The sequence below is a fragment of the Penaeus japonicus genome, unplaced genomic scaffold, assembly GCF_977035675.1.
Source record: "Penaeus japonicus unplaced genomic scaffold, GWHDUDI00000001_assembly GWHDUDI00000034, whole genome shotgun sequence".
Lineage (NCBI taxonomy): Eukaryota > Metazoa > Arthropoda > Malacostraca > Decapoda > Penaeidae > Penaeus > Penaeus japonicus.
Window position 1 is genome coordinate 1773261 of NW_028234436.1, and position 17181 is coordinate 1790441.

At 36.9% G+C, this 17181-nt stretch overlaps 2 protein-coding genes across 2 annotated transcripts in view; one reads left to right on the forward strand and one right to left on the reverse strand.

Moving 5' to 3' along the window:
- The first annotated feature begins 910 nt into the window (after window positions 1–910).
- LOC122252360 (sodium- and chloride-dependent glycine transporter 2-like) lies at window positions 911–10893 on the forward strand. The gene is made up of 13 exons (XM_086531049.1): window positions 911–1094; window positions 1226–1357; window positions 1971–2125; window positions 3127–3170; window positions 6455–6587; window positions 7520–7654; window positions 7799–8027; window positions 8190–8302; window positions 8449–8577; window positions 8741–8840; window positions 9271–9368; window positions 9798–9968; window positions 10415–10893. Exons 1-13 carry the CDS (start codon window positions 947–949, stop codon window positions 10592–10594), a joined length of 1767 nt encoding a protein of 588 aa, XP_086387175.1. The 5' UTR covers window positions 911–946; the 3' UTR covers window positions 10595–10893.
- Window positions 10894–14119: 3226 nt separating this feature from the next.
- Window positions 14120–17181, reverse strand: part of LOC147467636 (uncharacterized) — a 3162-nt gene continuing 100 nt past the window's right edge. The window contains exons 1-8 of the mRNA XM_086530719.1: window positions 16465–17181; window positions 16069–16268; window positions 15589–15780; window positions 15051–15466; window positions 14729–14906; window positions 14522–14641; window positions 14298–14302; window positions 14120–14183 (exon numbers count right to left, since the gene is read on the reverse strand). The exon at window positions 16465–17181 is cut by the window's right edge and continues 100 nt beyond it. Of these exons, the coding sequence (XP_086386845.1) occupies window positions 14120–14183; window positions 14298–14302; window positions 14522–14641; window positions 14729–14906; window positions 15051–15466; window positions 15589–15780; window positions 16069–16268; window positions 16465–17181 (1892 nt within the window). The remainder of the gene's footprint in view (window positions 14184–14297; window positions 14303–14521; window positions 14642–14728; window positions 14907–15050; window positions 15467–15588; window positions 15781–16068; window positions 16269–16464) is intronic.

The following is a 17181-nucleotide window of genomic DNA, read 5'->3' on the forward strand; positions in this document are numbered from 1 at the left end:
TACATATATATATATATATATAATATATATATATATATATATATAATATATATATATATATTATATATATATATAATATATATATATATATATATACATGTATATATATATATATATATATATATATATATATATATATATATATATATATATATATATATATATGCATGTGTGTATGATAGATGATAGTAGATAGATATGTGTATAAGTATATATATGTATATATATATACATATATTATATATATATATATATATATATATATAATATATATATATATATACAATATAGATATATATGTATATATATGTATATATATTATATATATATATATATATATATATATATATATATATATATATATATATATACACACACACACATATATATAATTATGTATACATATATATGTATATATATATGTATATATATATATATAATATATATATATATATATAATGTATATATAAATATATATATACATATACATAAATATATACATACACACATGTGTATGTGTGTGTTAAAGCCTATCTTTATCACGATACATATAGTGACGTATTTTTCCCGATATGATCGTTTACTTCAAGCGCACTGCAACAAGAAGCTTTGTGTTTCTTACGCGATTTTGTGACGAAGACCCAGAAATACTTCAATCAAGTGTAATAACCCTTCTAGAATGTTACATCAAAAACTTGTTATGTCTCATGAAATAGGATTGAAATACGGACTATTGCTAAGCTGTACTGTTGTTTACTAATGACACTCACTCTTCTTAAATCAACATACGCCTTTTTAGTGCACTCGGTGGCAAATTTCCTCATCAATTATTCCACTTCCCTGCTCGAGTTCTGGAAATGAACTTGACTGCACACTCATTTCATCTTCGAACCTGCATTTGCAGAGTACACTTTTCGGGCTCACTGCTCCGGGTCCAAGAATCGACATGGCTTCGACCTCCGACAAAGAGAGCGACGGAAAAGGGCGGGAAAATTGGTCCCACAAATGCGACTACCTCTTCATGATGATCGGCTATGCCATCGGGATTGGCAATGTGTGGAGATTCCCTTACTTGTGCTACATAAATGGCGGAGGTAAGTACGAATCACGGGGATGAAAAAAAAGAGAAAAAGAGTTACAAAATATCGTACTAAAGCTTTTTCTTTTTTAAAGATGTCTCTCATCACTATGTCCTTTACTGTGCTTGGTTCTTGCGGCCGCGCAGGAGCGTTTCTGGTTCCATACCTGCTGACGCTGGTGTTGGTGGGCATTCCGGTGTTCTTCCTTGAGACGGTCGTCGGGCAGTTCAGTACCTCAAGCTGCCTCTCCTTGTACTCTGTCTGTCCGGCTTTCAAAGGTAAGCGGTTTAGGCCTTGTTCGTGTAGGGATAAGTTCATGCGAGGTGTCTGATTTCAGTTTATGGTTTAAGATCATAATTTCCATAATTCTCAATGCCGATTTTAACCGATGGAATTCTTTTTTTTTTTCTCTCTCTTTCACTGTATTCTTTGCTTAAACTCGAATTGACTTCCTACAACACAACACTCACCGAGCGGAGGAATCTCTGGAATGCAAATCTTTAGCAATCTAAATTCTTACTTTTTTCTGAAGGAGACATAGTTCGTTCATTGAGTCTTTGTCCTTGGAGTCGCTCGGTGTGCAATTGCATTATTCAATGATCAATTAAGAAAATTGTTCCGGAATTTCGAATGTAAAAGGAAACTGACTTACTTCTACGTCTGTTTTCCGGAGATTATCAAATTAACTGATTTGATTGGTCAGCACATGGGCAAAAACAAATTGTTAAAATCAACAGGCAAGCGGAGATACCGAAATAATGCAAATACTATGAAGAACTTTCTGGTAATCAGTTTCTCAGAAATTTGACGAGTTGTTTAGGAATTTTGTCGCTACTGTACCCACCTACGTTCATTCTATTATTATTATTATCATATATTCCTATTTCACAGGTATTGGCATGGCATCCCTGACTATCAACTTGATTACCATTGCGTACTATATACTCTTGGTGTCGTATCCCCTTCTGTTCCTCGCCCACTCCTTCAGCTGGGAACTCCCGTGGGCCAGCTGCGGAAACAGCTGGAACTCGCCCAACTGCACGGTTGTATTTGGCATAAGTAGCTAGGCTTATTTGTTTGTTCTTTATTATATTATTACTATGCTTATTTTTTATTGTATAACATAACTCTTCATATGTAAATGTGAGGATTCATGTGTTCTTATTTGATTCACGAATTGCGACCGACTGGGCTTGGTTTAATACCTTGATTATTTGTGTTGCTTCTCTTTGTTCAGAAGAAATTCAACTAGGAAATATGTGTAAATGAACAAATTAGTAGTGCACACACACACACACACACACACACACATATATATATATATATATATATATATATATATATATATATATATATATATATATATATATATATATATATATGCGGGTGTAGTATATATATATATATATATATATATATATATATATATATATATATATATATAATATATACATGTATATATATATATAGATAGATATATATATATATAGATATATATATATATATATATATATATATAAATATAATAATATATATATATATATATTATATATATATATATATATATATAATATATATATATATATATATATATATATATATATATATATACATATATATATATATATAATATATATATATATATATATAATATATATATATATATATATATATATATATATTATATATATATATATGTATATATATATATATATATATATTATATAATAATATATATAATATATATATATATATATATATTATATATATATATATATAATATATATATATATATATATATGTATATATATATATATATATTGAATATAGTATATATGTATAAGTATATATATATATAATATATATTATATATATATATATATATATATATATATATATATATATATGTGTGTGTGTGTGTGTGTGTGTGTGTGTGTGTGTGTGTGTGTGTGTGTGTGTGTCTGTGTATATTTGCTAGAAATATCAATTTGTTATCGAAACACAATCTGATTAATGCATCTAGTGACCGTGAATGTAATTTTGACAGGGAGATATGAAGAGCGGCGTTTCTGCAGCCGATGAATTTTTTCAGTAAGTATAGAAAACACACACACACACCAACATGAAATAAACCAACCAACAAACACACACACACACACCAACATGAAATAAACCAACCAACAAACACACACACACACACACACATGAAATAAACCAACCAACAAACACACACATACACGAGGTTGAAGTCGAAAGGGCGACATTCAAACAGTGTTAACCGAAGGAAATGTACCAATGTGACAATAGTTAGGTTTCTTACGTTCATATTCCGACGTTCGCTGGAATATCGTGGTCACATTGGTCGTCTTGCCGGATACCACGTGTCCTTGTGGTATTCATTCTTCAATGGGTCAAGAAATGTTCGTTAAGAAATGGCTGCCTAATCCACACATATACCTGGATATGTACCCGCATAATATACAGCCTCATAACACCAACAACATTTAGACAGTAAACTGAGGAGACAAATCTGACTAAAGTTGTGTACAGGTCCTCTGACAGATCAGCATCCATACTGAATGTAGCAAAATCAGCTAAAAAAAAGATATATGGAGTCAGATAGCACTGAGCCATATCGCCTCACCAGGTCTGGCGAATCGGCGAGTATTATCGGCACTTGTGAGAGTGTGAAAGGCTGTGAATGCCTGAGCTCTCTCCTCATCCACATGAACTCGATTTGGACAACACTAAATGCCACTGAACCACTCCTTGGTAGATAATAGTTTACTATTGCAGGAATCAGCACATCTGTATCAAATAAGAATATCTTCAGCTCAACATCTCCCTTACATTGCTGTGGTGCAGCTATTGCTGGCTTGATCAGTGAATTTGCCTCCTAATGGGTAGTTGCCTGGAGATTCTGTGGATTTGTTCGACATGATCCTGAACCATCTTCCATCTTGGCTGAATCGTGGTTATATTCTTGAGTTCTCTCTGATTGATCTTGAAAGAGAAATTGGCTTATTGTGGTGTTTTATATTGGTATTATTCTTGACCTGATACTGTACAGATGCTGTCGTCTAGCTCTGGTTGTGAGGGAATGTTGCATGTATGCATAAAAGTCAAGCATTGTGTGTCCAAAACTCCTGTTCAGATTCAACACTCGATCATTGAAAAAAATCATTAAAATCCTTTACTGTTACCACCATTGATGGTTTCTTGGTCATTTTCTGAACAACAGCCATGGCATGGACAACTGCAATCTTGCTAGTGCAAGTACTGTCATCGGTTGCAAGACCAGTTAACACTGGTGCAATGTGTGTAACATTAAACTCATCTTCTAGAGAAGACTGAGCCTCGTTGGCAAACTTCTTCAAGATGGGGATATGCTGTGACTTGTCTGTGCAAGAGAATATCTTATCATTTGGTGGAAATAGGACCCAATTTGCTTTTTCTCCTCATCCCTCTAGACTCTGGATCACACCATTAGTCTAACATACAAATCTATCGTTACTTTTAGATCACTGTCTCATTTTTCGTCCTGATTGCTAATGCTATGTTATATAGTAGTGCATTCTGTTCTTCTCCTTCACTGGCGCCCATTGGCTGACGTCACTATTGATCCATTCACCAACAACTTCATAGATCTTCTATCTTGTTTAATCATTATTCAGTATCTGTGGCGCAAATTCTTTTGTTGCATAAGCAAAACTTTCACAGTTCGGGAAGCCTGTTAAGATTTTCCGTTAACGATAAGAGTTTCTTGTCATTACCGAAGATGCCCTAAAGTTTTACTGCTGGAAACTTTTTAATGAGCATGTGCACAGCATACCTTCAGAGGTAAAGCACCTACTTATGGATTATATTTGAATTTAATTCTCAATGTAACTTTTGGAATAAGTTACGAATATCGATAGAAAGAATTTAAATGTTATTTCATAATTAATCAGTAGAAAAATGTAACAAATAAGATGAAAACGTTGCAAACCTCTGAAATCCATTACCACATTGATACATTTCCTTTGGTTAATACTGTGTTTGAATGTCTGTTATTCGATTTTAATCCCTCATCTGTCTTCCCATAAATTTATATTTGAATTGAGATAATGAATGTGTAATATATATATATATATATATATATATATATATATATATATATATATATATATATATATACATATATATATAAATATATATATATATATATATATATACATATATATATATGTATATATATATATATATATATATATATATATATATATATATTTATATGTATATATTTATCTGTTTTCCCATAAATTTATATTTGAATTGAGATAATAAATGAGTAGTATGTATATATATATATATATATATATATATATATATATATATATATATATATATATATATATATATATATATATATATATATATAATATATATATATATATATATATATATATATATATATATATAAATACGAATATATATATAATATATATATATATATATATATATATATATATATATATATATATATATATATATATATATATATATATGTTTAATTATTATCTTAGAAGACATAAAGTTCATCAAGCTACATGAAACTGGCAAGGCTAGAAGAGGCTTCTCGTGGGGAAAGAGGCTGCTCTCTTGAACCCGAATGCATCTGATGTTTGAGACCAAGGCCTATTTCTAGCATTCCCAATCACTCATGGCTTGCTACCAATCAAACTTAGAGTATAATCTCCTCTCTCTCACTCTGACTAACTCTTCTGTATTTCTCCTTTTTCTCTCTATATCTTTCTCTTTCTTTCTTGTATCTGTGTCTACAGGCCTGCCTACATGCCTCCAATATCCCTAAGGATTTGATTTACATAAAGAAGTTGATATGTCGGACCTGGCGTGATAGACATTTTTTTTTCCACAACAGTGTTGCATGACTTTGCTTAGCCCTTTGAATCGGGAGAGAGTCATGACCTTAATATTGCAGTTGATAATAATTTGTAAATAATAGATTGAATCTCCAAGGTGAGCGGTCGGCCAGGATTGAACCTAAATTGTAGGTAGGCCAGAATGACCAGGCATTCTAAAGATATTTCATTCTCAATATTATTAAGATGGGTCCTAGTAAAAGAATTCATATACATACTCTTTGTTTACATTTCTCCAATTACAGTTACAGCTGGCAGCTGTATCAATTACCAAATCAGCTTTTTTGATCGAATTTGTGACGTCATCAACAGGAACCCTCACTGTTAAAATGTTGATGTCGTTACCGAAGATCCCCATAGTTGATCTAACGCCCCCGCCCACTGTAAGCCTCCCGCCACGCCCACTGTGAACCTCCCACCGACCTCTTCAAAGCCGTCGGTTCTCTCCTTCAGCCGGAAGATCCTGCACGCCTCGTCCGGCATTCACGAGCTGGGCGGCATCGAGTGGCCGGTCGTGGGCGTGACCTTCCTGACCATGGCTTTCCTCTTCTTCTGCATCTTCAAAGGGGTTAGAATCATGGGGAAAGTAAGTGTTGATCTTCTTTTGGGTGAATATCTGGGTTTACATGTTAACCATTGAATATATAGACTTATTTATTTATTTATTATTATTATTATTATTTTATTTTATTTATTTATCTTTTTTAATAAAATTCCTGCGGTCGGATTCACTAACAGTCTCTTAAGATCTTTCTCAATATCTGTCCTCCAAGATGACTCGTAAGATTTCGGTAGCGCCGAGCTGATGGATTTTCACTAACTGATCAAATAAGAGCTCTCAGTTAATAAGGAGTGACTTGCCCATCACATAACAGATTATGTTTTCTATGGACCAATAAGCAAGTCCACAGTTAGCCTTTGGTACTGATATGAAGTGTAAACATTTGTCAAGAGTTGGCTGTTAGTTAATGAATTTGAATTTTGATAAAAAGAGTAAAACAAATATTATAGATGAAATATTCGTAATGATTTTAGACAGCAATCATACATTTTCACGCTGAAGACCGGCACAAAAACGTTGCACTACAAATTTCAACCGATATTGGTATTCAGAAACTTTTATCAATTGTGTATCTATATCAGTTACAATTACCTGTAGCAGTTATCTATTACCGGTATTGCTGTAACCATCGGTAGTACATACCCTATTTAGAATGTTTATAAACTCTGAAAGAGAAAGTTCATAGTCTGGCAGTGCAGTGTGTTTACAAGCAGTTATAAACTAGATTTTTTTCCTTAGCTCACTTAATTGCAAATGGATCGTATGGGCTCTCAGAAGTACCCATATGTTTCCAGTACAAAATTTCGTTTTTTCGAGATCGCAACTGTCTTTGTGAATCGTTCTATCAGAACCTACGATCATCTAAGCGAGTTAAGATCCCTCAAGTGTGTCAGTGAATCTGACTGCTGTTAGGTTAACATATGCCTTGGTTTCTTAATGCTCCTTTGTCCATGTAGGTTGTGTGGTTCACAGCAATATTCCCGTTCGTAATGCTGTTTATTCTACTGATACGTGGAGTTACCCTTCCTGGAGCCGCAGATGGAATCTACTTCTACATTTACCCCAAGTTTGACAAACTTCGAGAAATGAAGGTGATCTTAATTAATAATTAGAGTGAAGCTCAAAGAAATCATATATGCTTTTCTTAAAGACATGAGTGTAAAGTTGATTCTGGGGCCAAAATCTCCCCCCCCCCCTGTATCAACCATTCCTTTTTATTCGTCCACTTAAACCAGGTTTGGGCAGCAGCGGCCATGCAGATCTTTTATTCATTGGGCCCAGGATGGGGGTCACTGATCTCCTTCAGTTCCTACAACAAGTTCCACAATCGGTGCACGAGAGATGCGGTGATTGTCCCCATCTTGAACTGTAGCGCCTCCATCCTCTCGGGCTTTGTCGTGTTCTCGGTGCTCGGCTTCATGGCCAAGAGAGCGGGTGTTTCTGTGGAAGAGGTTGCCGTTGCCGGTAAGATCGATTCGAGAAGGTTTGTCATTCACGTGGACATGAATGCGTAGGATTCTTTTAGGAAACATTTTGAAATATGAGTACTTACAAATTGGCTGTAGTCAGTACAGTTCAGTAAGGATTATGGGATAAACATGGAACATCACGAGAATCTTCCCTCAGGACCGTCTCTGGTGTTTGTTATCTATCCCGAGGCTTTATCCTTGATGCCAGTTGCTCCATTTTGGTCTGTCCTCTTCTTCCTGATGCTGTTCTTTTTGGGCATTGACGCTTGCGTAAGTTCACGATGAGTACTCTGTCAGGTCATAAGACTGCCATTCCTATAAGCAATAATCGTATCTGTGCAATATATACTCTTGAAGCAAAATTAGACGATGTTGCTTTTGAAAGTGTTTCAAATGCTGTCTACTTTCTATTCCAGTTCGCTCATATTGAAACTCCAGTGATCTGTTTATTGGATGAATTCCCAAAGTTGCGTGGTTGCAGAGGGTGGGTCACATTCTTCATGTGTCTCTGTTGCTTCCTGTTGACAACCCTTTTCGCAACAAATGTAAGTGGACGCTAGACAAGATCTATGAAATATTAACAATAAGGTTGATACATTGTAGAAAATTGTATTTTTTTCCGAGTACTTTGGGTTTGAATATAGGGATTTTCTAATGCTGTTGCACGCACAGCTACTATTGCTTAAGTGATTTGATATTGTATTTCAGGGTGGAATTTACTGGCTAACACTGGTCGACTGGTACTGTGCTACGTTCACCATTATTATCGTTTGCTTATGTCAGACAAGCATATTTAGCTACATCTATGGTTAGTAAGAGTCCTTTTGGTTGACTGCATTCATTAGTTTTAAGATATGTGTACCTTACTGATTTTGTGATGCAAGTTTAAATAGTAGGTTTCTTAACTAAATCCTTTTAAAGTAGATAACCGAAATAGTTTATTGATATGAATTTCATAATTATCCTTTATATATCCTGACCCTTTATGTGGTTTAACTGTTTGTGACCTCAACCCGGTTTTTGTAACTCTTCTTGCTTTGTGACCATTTTTAAGAGTCTGACCTTCATGTGTCATGTTTTGCCTCCTTCACTTTTTTATGATCATTTAAACAACATAGACCTTTTAGTGACACTATTTCAATATCATCACCCCTTTTTATATCATTTTCATTCTAGTTTCATTATCATTCCAATATAATATCGTCTGTCCGTTAACTGACCTCTCTTTTTTTCTGAAGGAGTGGGTCGAACGTTGCAGGATCTTCAACTGATGCTGAGGAGCCGTGTTAGCTACGCGTGGTGGATCACTTGGCTGGCTACGCCCTTCATGGTCCTTGTAAGTGCAAATTGTAACTAGTCACTACCTCCCTTTTCGTGCTTTTTATAAGTGAAAAAGGTAATTGGAAGCCTTCTGTCGCATTCCACGTAAATGTAAAAAGTACAACAGCCCAAGCAGTTCATTTTATGACGTAGGGAGGTATGAGTTATCCCGTAGTAAAATAATAATGAAATCGTCTGTATGTTAGCACTATTGCTTCTTGGCCTTATTTCAGTGATTTCTTTAAGTAACAGTAAGTCAATGTATAATTAGAGTTTATCTTTCTTATAATAACCTTGTGCAGTTTTTAAATCATTTCTAAGGTGAATATCCTACGGGCGCAAGATCTTTTCTCCAAAGAAATCTCTACATCTTTGCTTTCAATTTGTTTTATTCATGACTTTTATAACAGTTTAACTAGAGAGTTCATACACGCCTTGTTAACAGAGCTTCTTCTTGAACGCTGCGCTGAACCACACTGGCGCCGGATACCGAGGTCAAGCGTTCCCGACCTGGGCTCAGGGCGTCGGCTGGCTCATCTCCTTTTCCTCTATCCAGTTCATCCCGCTCTACTTCCTCTACTATTTTTGCTTTCGAACTGCTGGCTCGTTCAAACAGGTGAGTGTGTGCAGCGAGAATGTTTAAAAAGGATAAAGGGTCTTTTTGTTACATGCATTTGAAGAAAGAAAAGAAACAGTTAGCTTAGGTTGTAAATGAGACTCTCATCTTCAAAATTACCTTTTATTCTGAAGACGAGGTAATCGAAACGCGTTAATTATGTATCTTGCGTTGCGAAGTTATTCGGTCTCATTTATACCTTTTTCTATATTCATCATAACAAAATGTGTACTAACAAGGAAGAATATTTGAAAACATACTTATCTTATCTTTGAATGAGACTGAATATCTAAACAACGCAAGAGATATTTAAATACATCTCTTGCATTGTTTGGATATTCAATCTCATTCATACCTTTCTTCTACCTTATCTTATCTAGTTTTGCGTGTATGTACACATCTCCAGTTGTCTACTTTTATACTCAATTATTGTTTGTTTACTCTAGCGATTGAAGTCCTGCCTGTCCCCGTCTCCCGCCTGGGGTCCAGCCCAGGAGAGCCACCGGGAAGAGTGGATGCAACATCGCCACAAGCACCCGTTGCGCAGCCGCTTTTTGCATCCCGACCTTTGTGCTGTTACAAAGACCAATACCTCACCGGACGATGTGTTGCTAAATACCATTTAAGATGACCTTTTGGTGTTATTACAAATGGTAAATTGAAGCCTTTGTTTCTATTTTGTTTGATTCAATTCATATTGGCATGTGAAGTGTAGTCGAATATGTTAATGCTATTATATGAATGAAAAATAGTTTATTTCTTCAAAGAGTAGTTGTGCGGATTAGAATGCAAATATATTGTATTCCAAGATACATAAATTAAAGCAAAGTTCGTTCTAGGCTCTTAGTATTTTTGCTTATTCATTTAGTTGTGGTATAATTTATTGTTTCATATTTTCAATGTAATAAAACAAAAGTTGTTCTCGCATTATGGTAGACTTTTCCCTTTATTGGCGATTGAACAAGGATTACGTGTATTACAGAAGTGTTGAAAATGGATATTACGCGACTCACATTACTTGCGAGAATTAAAGGTTATCAATGTAAAGAACTAAACTCAGGTGTTTTAAAGTGTTACATGAGATACCGATTTGATTTACTCCAAAGTTTTCTCTGATAAAAAACAAAAAACTTGCTAGCCATCAAAGTGTTAACAAATTCGGCAATAAAGCGAATGTTAGCGATTGCTTGCAGATAACACCTTATGACAATATAATGATTATGATAATAGTAAAGATAATAAAAATCATCATGACCATAAAAATAATGATAATGATAATGTATGTATATATATATATATATATATATATATATATAAATAAATATATATATATATAGATATATATAATATATATATATATATATATATATATATATATATATATATAATAATATATATATATATATATATATATATATATACATATTAGATACATATACACATCATCACAATCATCAGGACCGTAGCCCCTGTTGAGGTCATTAGTGCAGCCATTTATACATATTTTTTTCTGTCTCTCTTCGGCTCTTCTGGTCGCCTCAACCTGACTCTTTCCTGTCCTTTATTGAATGACATTAATCCACATTATTTGGCGTCTTCCTCTATGTGTGCTTAATTGCATAATTGCCTTGCACTTGTCTCCTTCTTTGCGAGTGACATGCCCGAACCACTTCCGGGTTTTCACAGTGTCCATCAAACTATAAGTGTCCTTTGCAGACGCTTCATATCAAATACCATAGGGTCCTAGTTTCTCCTCTTTCCAGACCTTTATGATCTTGGTGTTCCAGCTTTAGAAGTTATGGAGTCAAGGCCTTTGAAGCTGCCCTTTTCCAGTTATTCACTATTCTCGTCAGGGAGGGGTCTTACTACAAAGGGTGTGGGTCTGTCACAAGGAATTTGCTTTTTGGAATCCTTATTTTCATACCGTTTATATTTACAGTGTCATTTTCAGTGTTTATAATGATGTTAATGTCATCAGAAAAACGAAGATTGTTAAAAATCATTTCACCACATTTAATGATATTTGTAAAATTACCTAGTATATCTATCATTCGTTTGAGGAAAAGGTTAAACAGTATCGGATGTAAAATTCACCCCTGTTTGGCTCTTGCATTTGATGAAAAACACTTGCCATAATCATTATCTACGTGTTTTGCACTCTCATAGAGCGATTATTTATATCTCCATAGTGTGCCACAGAACATATGCAGTCAAATGCCTTTTATTGTCAATAGAATTATGGCAGTATTTCTCTCTTTTTTTTTTCTTTTTTTCTTTTTTTTCTTTTATAGATTTCCTATCTGTACGACTGTGTTCCTATCTTTCCGGAAACCAAGCCTGCACTTCAACTGAGACTGCACCAATGCAGGGTGTGACCCTCTATGAATTACTCGGAGTAGTACTTCACTCGGCTAATTGGACTGATTATTCTATTGTTATCGCATTCACATTGTCTTTCTTGTGCATAGTTCTTATTGTTGACTCTGTCTCGTTTGTTGACTGCTTTTTTTTTCAAGACAATTTTCCTTATCAAGAGTCTGCTTTTGGATCCAAACGTTTCTAGATTTTGCAATTTCCCTTTTGGCCTCTTTCTAAGCTTTTCTATGCTTGGATCCCCAGGTGCAATCGATGCTTTTCTGTAGCATCGAGTTTAGCAAAAAAAAAAAAAAAAAAAAAAAAAAAAAAAAAAAAAAAAAAAAAAAAAAAAAAAAAAAAATATATAACAAAATTAATACATCAATCAATCAGTTAGAATATCTATTCCATCAGTGTCCAATGAGTTTCGAACATTCCACGTTCCTATCGTAAATCCCTTTTAGCTTTCACAAATCTTTCTCCGTAGTCGCCCTTTTATTGATTCATCCCCAATTAAACTGAAAGGAGGACGCGGCCTTTTTTGTCCTAGCTTCAGCCGTCAGACTAGTACAGTGGTAGCTCGCCGGCCTCACGTCCTCGTGGTCGCCAGGTCGAGCCCCGTCCAAGCTCGTGAGTTTCCACTGCCGCCTGGCGGTTACTGCCGTGGCTGAGCATCACGGTGGGTAAGGACCAAGCTCAGGTCGAGTCAACACTCGTTGGCACACTCTCTCACGAGTCAGCCCTCGCTGACACAGGCAGGCTTGTAGTGATCATTGACTGATTATTCAAAGCAAGATGCAAGTTCAGTTCTTATGTAGCTTGCCACAATTAATATTTGTATATTTTAATAGATTGCCGACGGAGTGGGCCGAGCGGTAAGCACTCTCCAAAGGCACAGTGGGTCTGGGATAAATGCTGCTGATGAAGTTTGTTATAATTGTTACTTCCCATACATAAAAGAGCCTGGGCACAACTCTTTGTTAACAACAAATAATCACGAAAAGAAACATGCAAAAAACAGATATTTAATTAAGTGACAAGGATATATATAAACACATGATGAGCTTATAACAAAAACTTGCACATAGAACTGGAGCACACTACGTATCTTACAATGTGTCTGTCTCGTACCATACGTTGAATACCATTGGATAATGATAACACAAATATAATAAAGATACAGGCTCGGCTACGGCCTCTCTCTATATTAACTTAGAGCAGGAGGTTCCCAGTCTTCCGCCAAGGATCTCTGGCTTACAGAAAGAAAGCCTCGCTGCTATAAGCAAACTGCCCATTTGGATGAGGAAAGAGAGTACCTGTAGCTTTGGCCGTGTGAGCGTGAGTCGCTTGTTCCTCTCCGGACATCTCCGTCAACGTCTTGAAGGCGGTAACCATGTTATGGTTTTTAAAAGGTGTGAGACCGTCTTTGCTCAAGTGTTTAAAATTAACATAAAATATAGTAAAAATAAGAAAATAAAATGACGGGAAAGCCAAAACACAGACATAACATTTTATTATCCTTTGTGAGCACCATGCAAAGAAATGTTGCAATGTCACGGTGCTGGTCCCTGGTGGCCACGGGTATAATTTCCAGGCGTTCAGCCCTGCCATGAATAGCTTGGGATCCCCTCCAAGATAGCCCATTTTCTAATTCGGGAGATGATTCACTATAGGCTCGCCTCAGTGCACATAAGCCCGACGAAGCATCTGCTCCGCTAATCTGGCTTAACCTTTTCCCTGGCCTCCATCGATGTATCATCCATGATAGCCCGTTTTCCAATTTGTGTGATAATCCATTACATCCCTCCCAAGGTCGGGGCGTAGCTGCAGGCGTATCTAAAAACTTCTGGTTTGGTGTGTCTGCAAATATACAAGGTTCAGGCCTGCTACAAATATACAAGAACGATCACAAATCATTCACAAAGGTTGCAGGTTGCATAAGAGGCGTCTGCTCTAATTAAGGACTCAGCTCGCTTAATCTGGGTGTGAGAACAGGGATAAGTTAGTGTTAACCCTCTCTGGACGGGTGGTACCAGAAATATCACAGGCTTGTATAAAGTCATCATTCATGAATATCCAATGCCACTAATTAAATACTTTACAAACGAACAAATAAAAGGAAAACGGCAAAACACACAAGAGATCACCAATCGCAATAAATAATCAAGCTAGGAGTGAAGACAGTTCATAGGCAATACCATAGGCTCAGGCTTGTCTCTGTCTATCTGATCAGGATCTTCATGATCTTCCCCATCTTCCGGAAGCTGAAGTTCTGCAGAAGCATAATAGGCTTTTATCTGATTTACTTGAACTTGCTTCTTCTCTGCAGGGTTTTGAACGTTGCAGACTATGAAAGTAACGTCATTCAGTCGCTACTTCACTCTAAACGGTCCTTGCCATCGTACCATAGAGATTCTTGCTGATCCTCCTCCTCTGTTCGGCTTATATTTCCGGATCATCACCAGGTCTCCCACAATCGGTTGAAAGACACCACACACGTTATTGTCATAGTCAGTCTTCCACCTTTCTCGGGCATGTTGTGATGCAGTGAGAGCAGCTTCCCTCGCGACGTTCAGTCTCTCCCTGAAATCAGCGGCAGATGCATCCCGAATATCTGCGTCTCCTGTTAAAGGCGTGAGGAAGGGTCCAAGATTTCCAGTGAACAGGTACACAGGTTGATTGTTAACATTCCGGTGAATGCTGGTGTTTATTGATAGACGGACTTACAGTAAAAATTCATCCCAGCATTGAGGTTGCCTCTCTATCAGTACTGCCAGCGTATCCTTCACCACTCTATTTGCTCGTTCAACCATTCCATTAGCCTGAGGATGGTGAGAAGTAGATAAGTTAAGCCTCGTGTTGAGGATGTTGCAAAGCGTGGAGAAGACTGCATTATTAAATTCCGGGCCATGATCGGTCTGGATGATACGTGGTGGCTCAAAAAGCGTGAGAAAGTTGTTGATGAATGCATCAGCTTCAGAGTGTCGGTCGCGGTTACATAATGGGATTAACTGAAGAAATCTTGTGGCGTGGTCTAGACTTGGTCTAGCATCAATAAGATCAAGCGACACTTTCTCGATGGGATGATGGACATCTGGTGCATTTTGAAGTTTGCCACGCCGTAATGATATGCTCTTGCGTCGCTGGAAAAATCTTGACAAAAGCGGACAAAAGATCGAGTAGCTTGCAACATATTGGTAAAAAAATATTGTTCTTGTAGTTTGCAATACGTTCTATAAGCACCAGGGTGAGCGTCGTCATGCACGTGTTTTATAGCTAGATCCTGCATGGTTTTGGGCACCACCAACTGATAAACCAGGCGGTCCAGTAGTCGTCGTATTCGGTATAGAAGTTCATCCCTCATGTCGAAATCATCCAGGGGAAGGGGTGCTCCTGGCGGGGGTAGAGCGTTGTCGGCCAGGAAATCAAGAAGAGGTCTCCATACCAGGTCATCTCTCTGGGATTACTGGACAGTTTCCTCATTTAGCATGGCGACACTTTCAACAGGTGCAGTGTCTGCAGGTTGATGATCATGTTCCTCTACAAAGGCACGAGACAGCATATATGGAACGGGATTATAAGCACCCAGTTTGTATTTTATTTCATAATCATAAAACATCAGCTTGTGCGCCCATCTACTCACCCTCGTGGACTTCGTTCAACGACTGAAAGTATACATAAGAGGTTGGTGGTCAGTGTAGATCGTGAAATGCTTTGCATATAAATATGGATCAAAATTCCTCACAGGCTCGACCACAGCCAATGCCTCGGCGTCAATAGTTGAATAACGAGTCTCCGGCTCTTTTAACTTATGAGAAAAATGGGCCACTGGGCGAGGAAAATCACTGTCATCACATTGAATCAATACTACGCCGCTTGCAACTTGGCTATCATCGGTGTGCACTTCAAAAGGACGTGAGAAATCAGGTTTGGCTAGGACTGGCACTGATGTAAGGGCATCCTTGAAGCGTTGAAAAGCATCTTGGTGTTTTTTCTCCCAGTGAAACTTTTTATTATGTTTCTTTGTCAACTCGGTGAGGGGCGCCACAATCGCTGAATACCGTTCTATATGACGACGGAAGAATCCGGTTGCACCGAGAAAGCGGCGTACTTCTTTCTGGTTGGGGGAGGGGGGTCATACGATTTATAGCTGCAACTTTGTCTGGATCAGGAAGGATTCCATCAGGAATGACGGGGAAACCTAGGAATTTCATGGTGTTAGTTGCAAACTGACACTTCTGATTGTTCAGCTTCAGGCCAGCATCTTTTAAAAGCTGAAGTGTTTCTTCCAGGTGTACAAGATGTTCGTCGAATGATGCACTGTGGACCACTATGTCGTCCAAATAGGCCACAGCATGCTTTCCAAGCACTAGAGAGAGTATGAAATTGATAGCACGCTGGAAGGTAGGTGGGGCAGTCACTAGACCAAAAGGTAGCCTGGAAAAATGCCAAAGACAGTGGCCATCAGAGATCGCCGTCTTTGGACGGTCTGGCTTTGCAACAAGAATTGCCCAGTAAGCTGATCTTGCGTCTAAGAATGTAAACCAAGATGTTCCATTGAAATTGTCGATGAGTTCATCAATCCTTGGAATAGGATAACTATCGGTCGTGGTAACTTTGTTGAGGTTCCTATAGTCTATGCAGAAACGTAGTGTTCCATCTTTCTTTTTTACTAAAACGACTGGAGAAAGCCAAGGGGATGATGATGGTTCAATTACTCCAGCTTCCCTCATCTTTCTGCATTCTTCTTTTATGGTCAGCATTACTGTGTGTGGAAACCTCCACAGCTGGGTAACAATTGGCTTTGCATCGCCAGTTTTGATGGTGTGTTCTACCCCTGGTATGGTTCCAACGGCTG

Bases quoted from the DNA above. Each gene is read 5' to 3' on its own strand.
- LOC122252360 (XM_086531049.1), top strand. From the start codon at position 947: ATGGCTTCGACCTCCGACAAAGAGAGCGACGGAAAAGGGCGGGAAAAT. The intron at 1,358-1,970 runs GTAAGCGGTTTA...CCTATTTCACAG, and splicing joins TGTCTGTCCGGCTTTCAAAG to GTATTGGCATGGCATCCCTG. The intron at 8,841-9,270 runs GTTAGTAAGAGT...TTTTTTCTGAAG, and splicing joins CATATTTAGCTACATCTATG to GAGTGGGTCGAACGTTGCAG.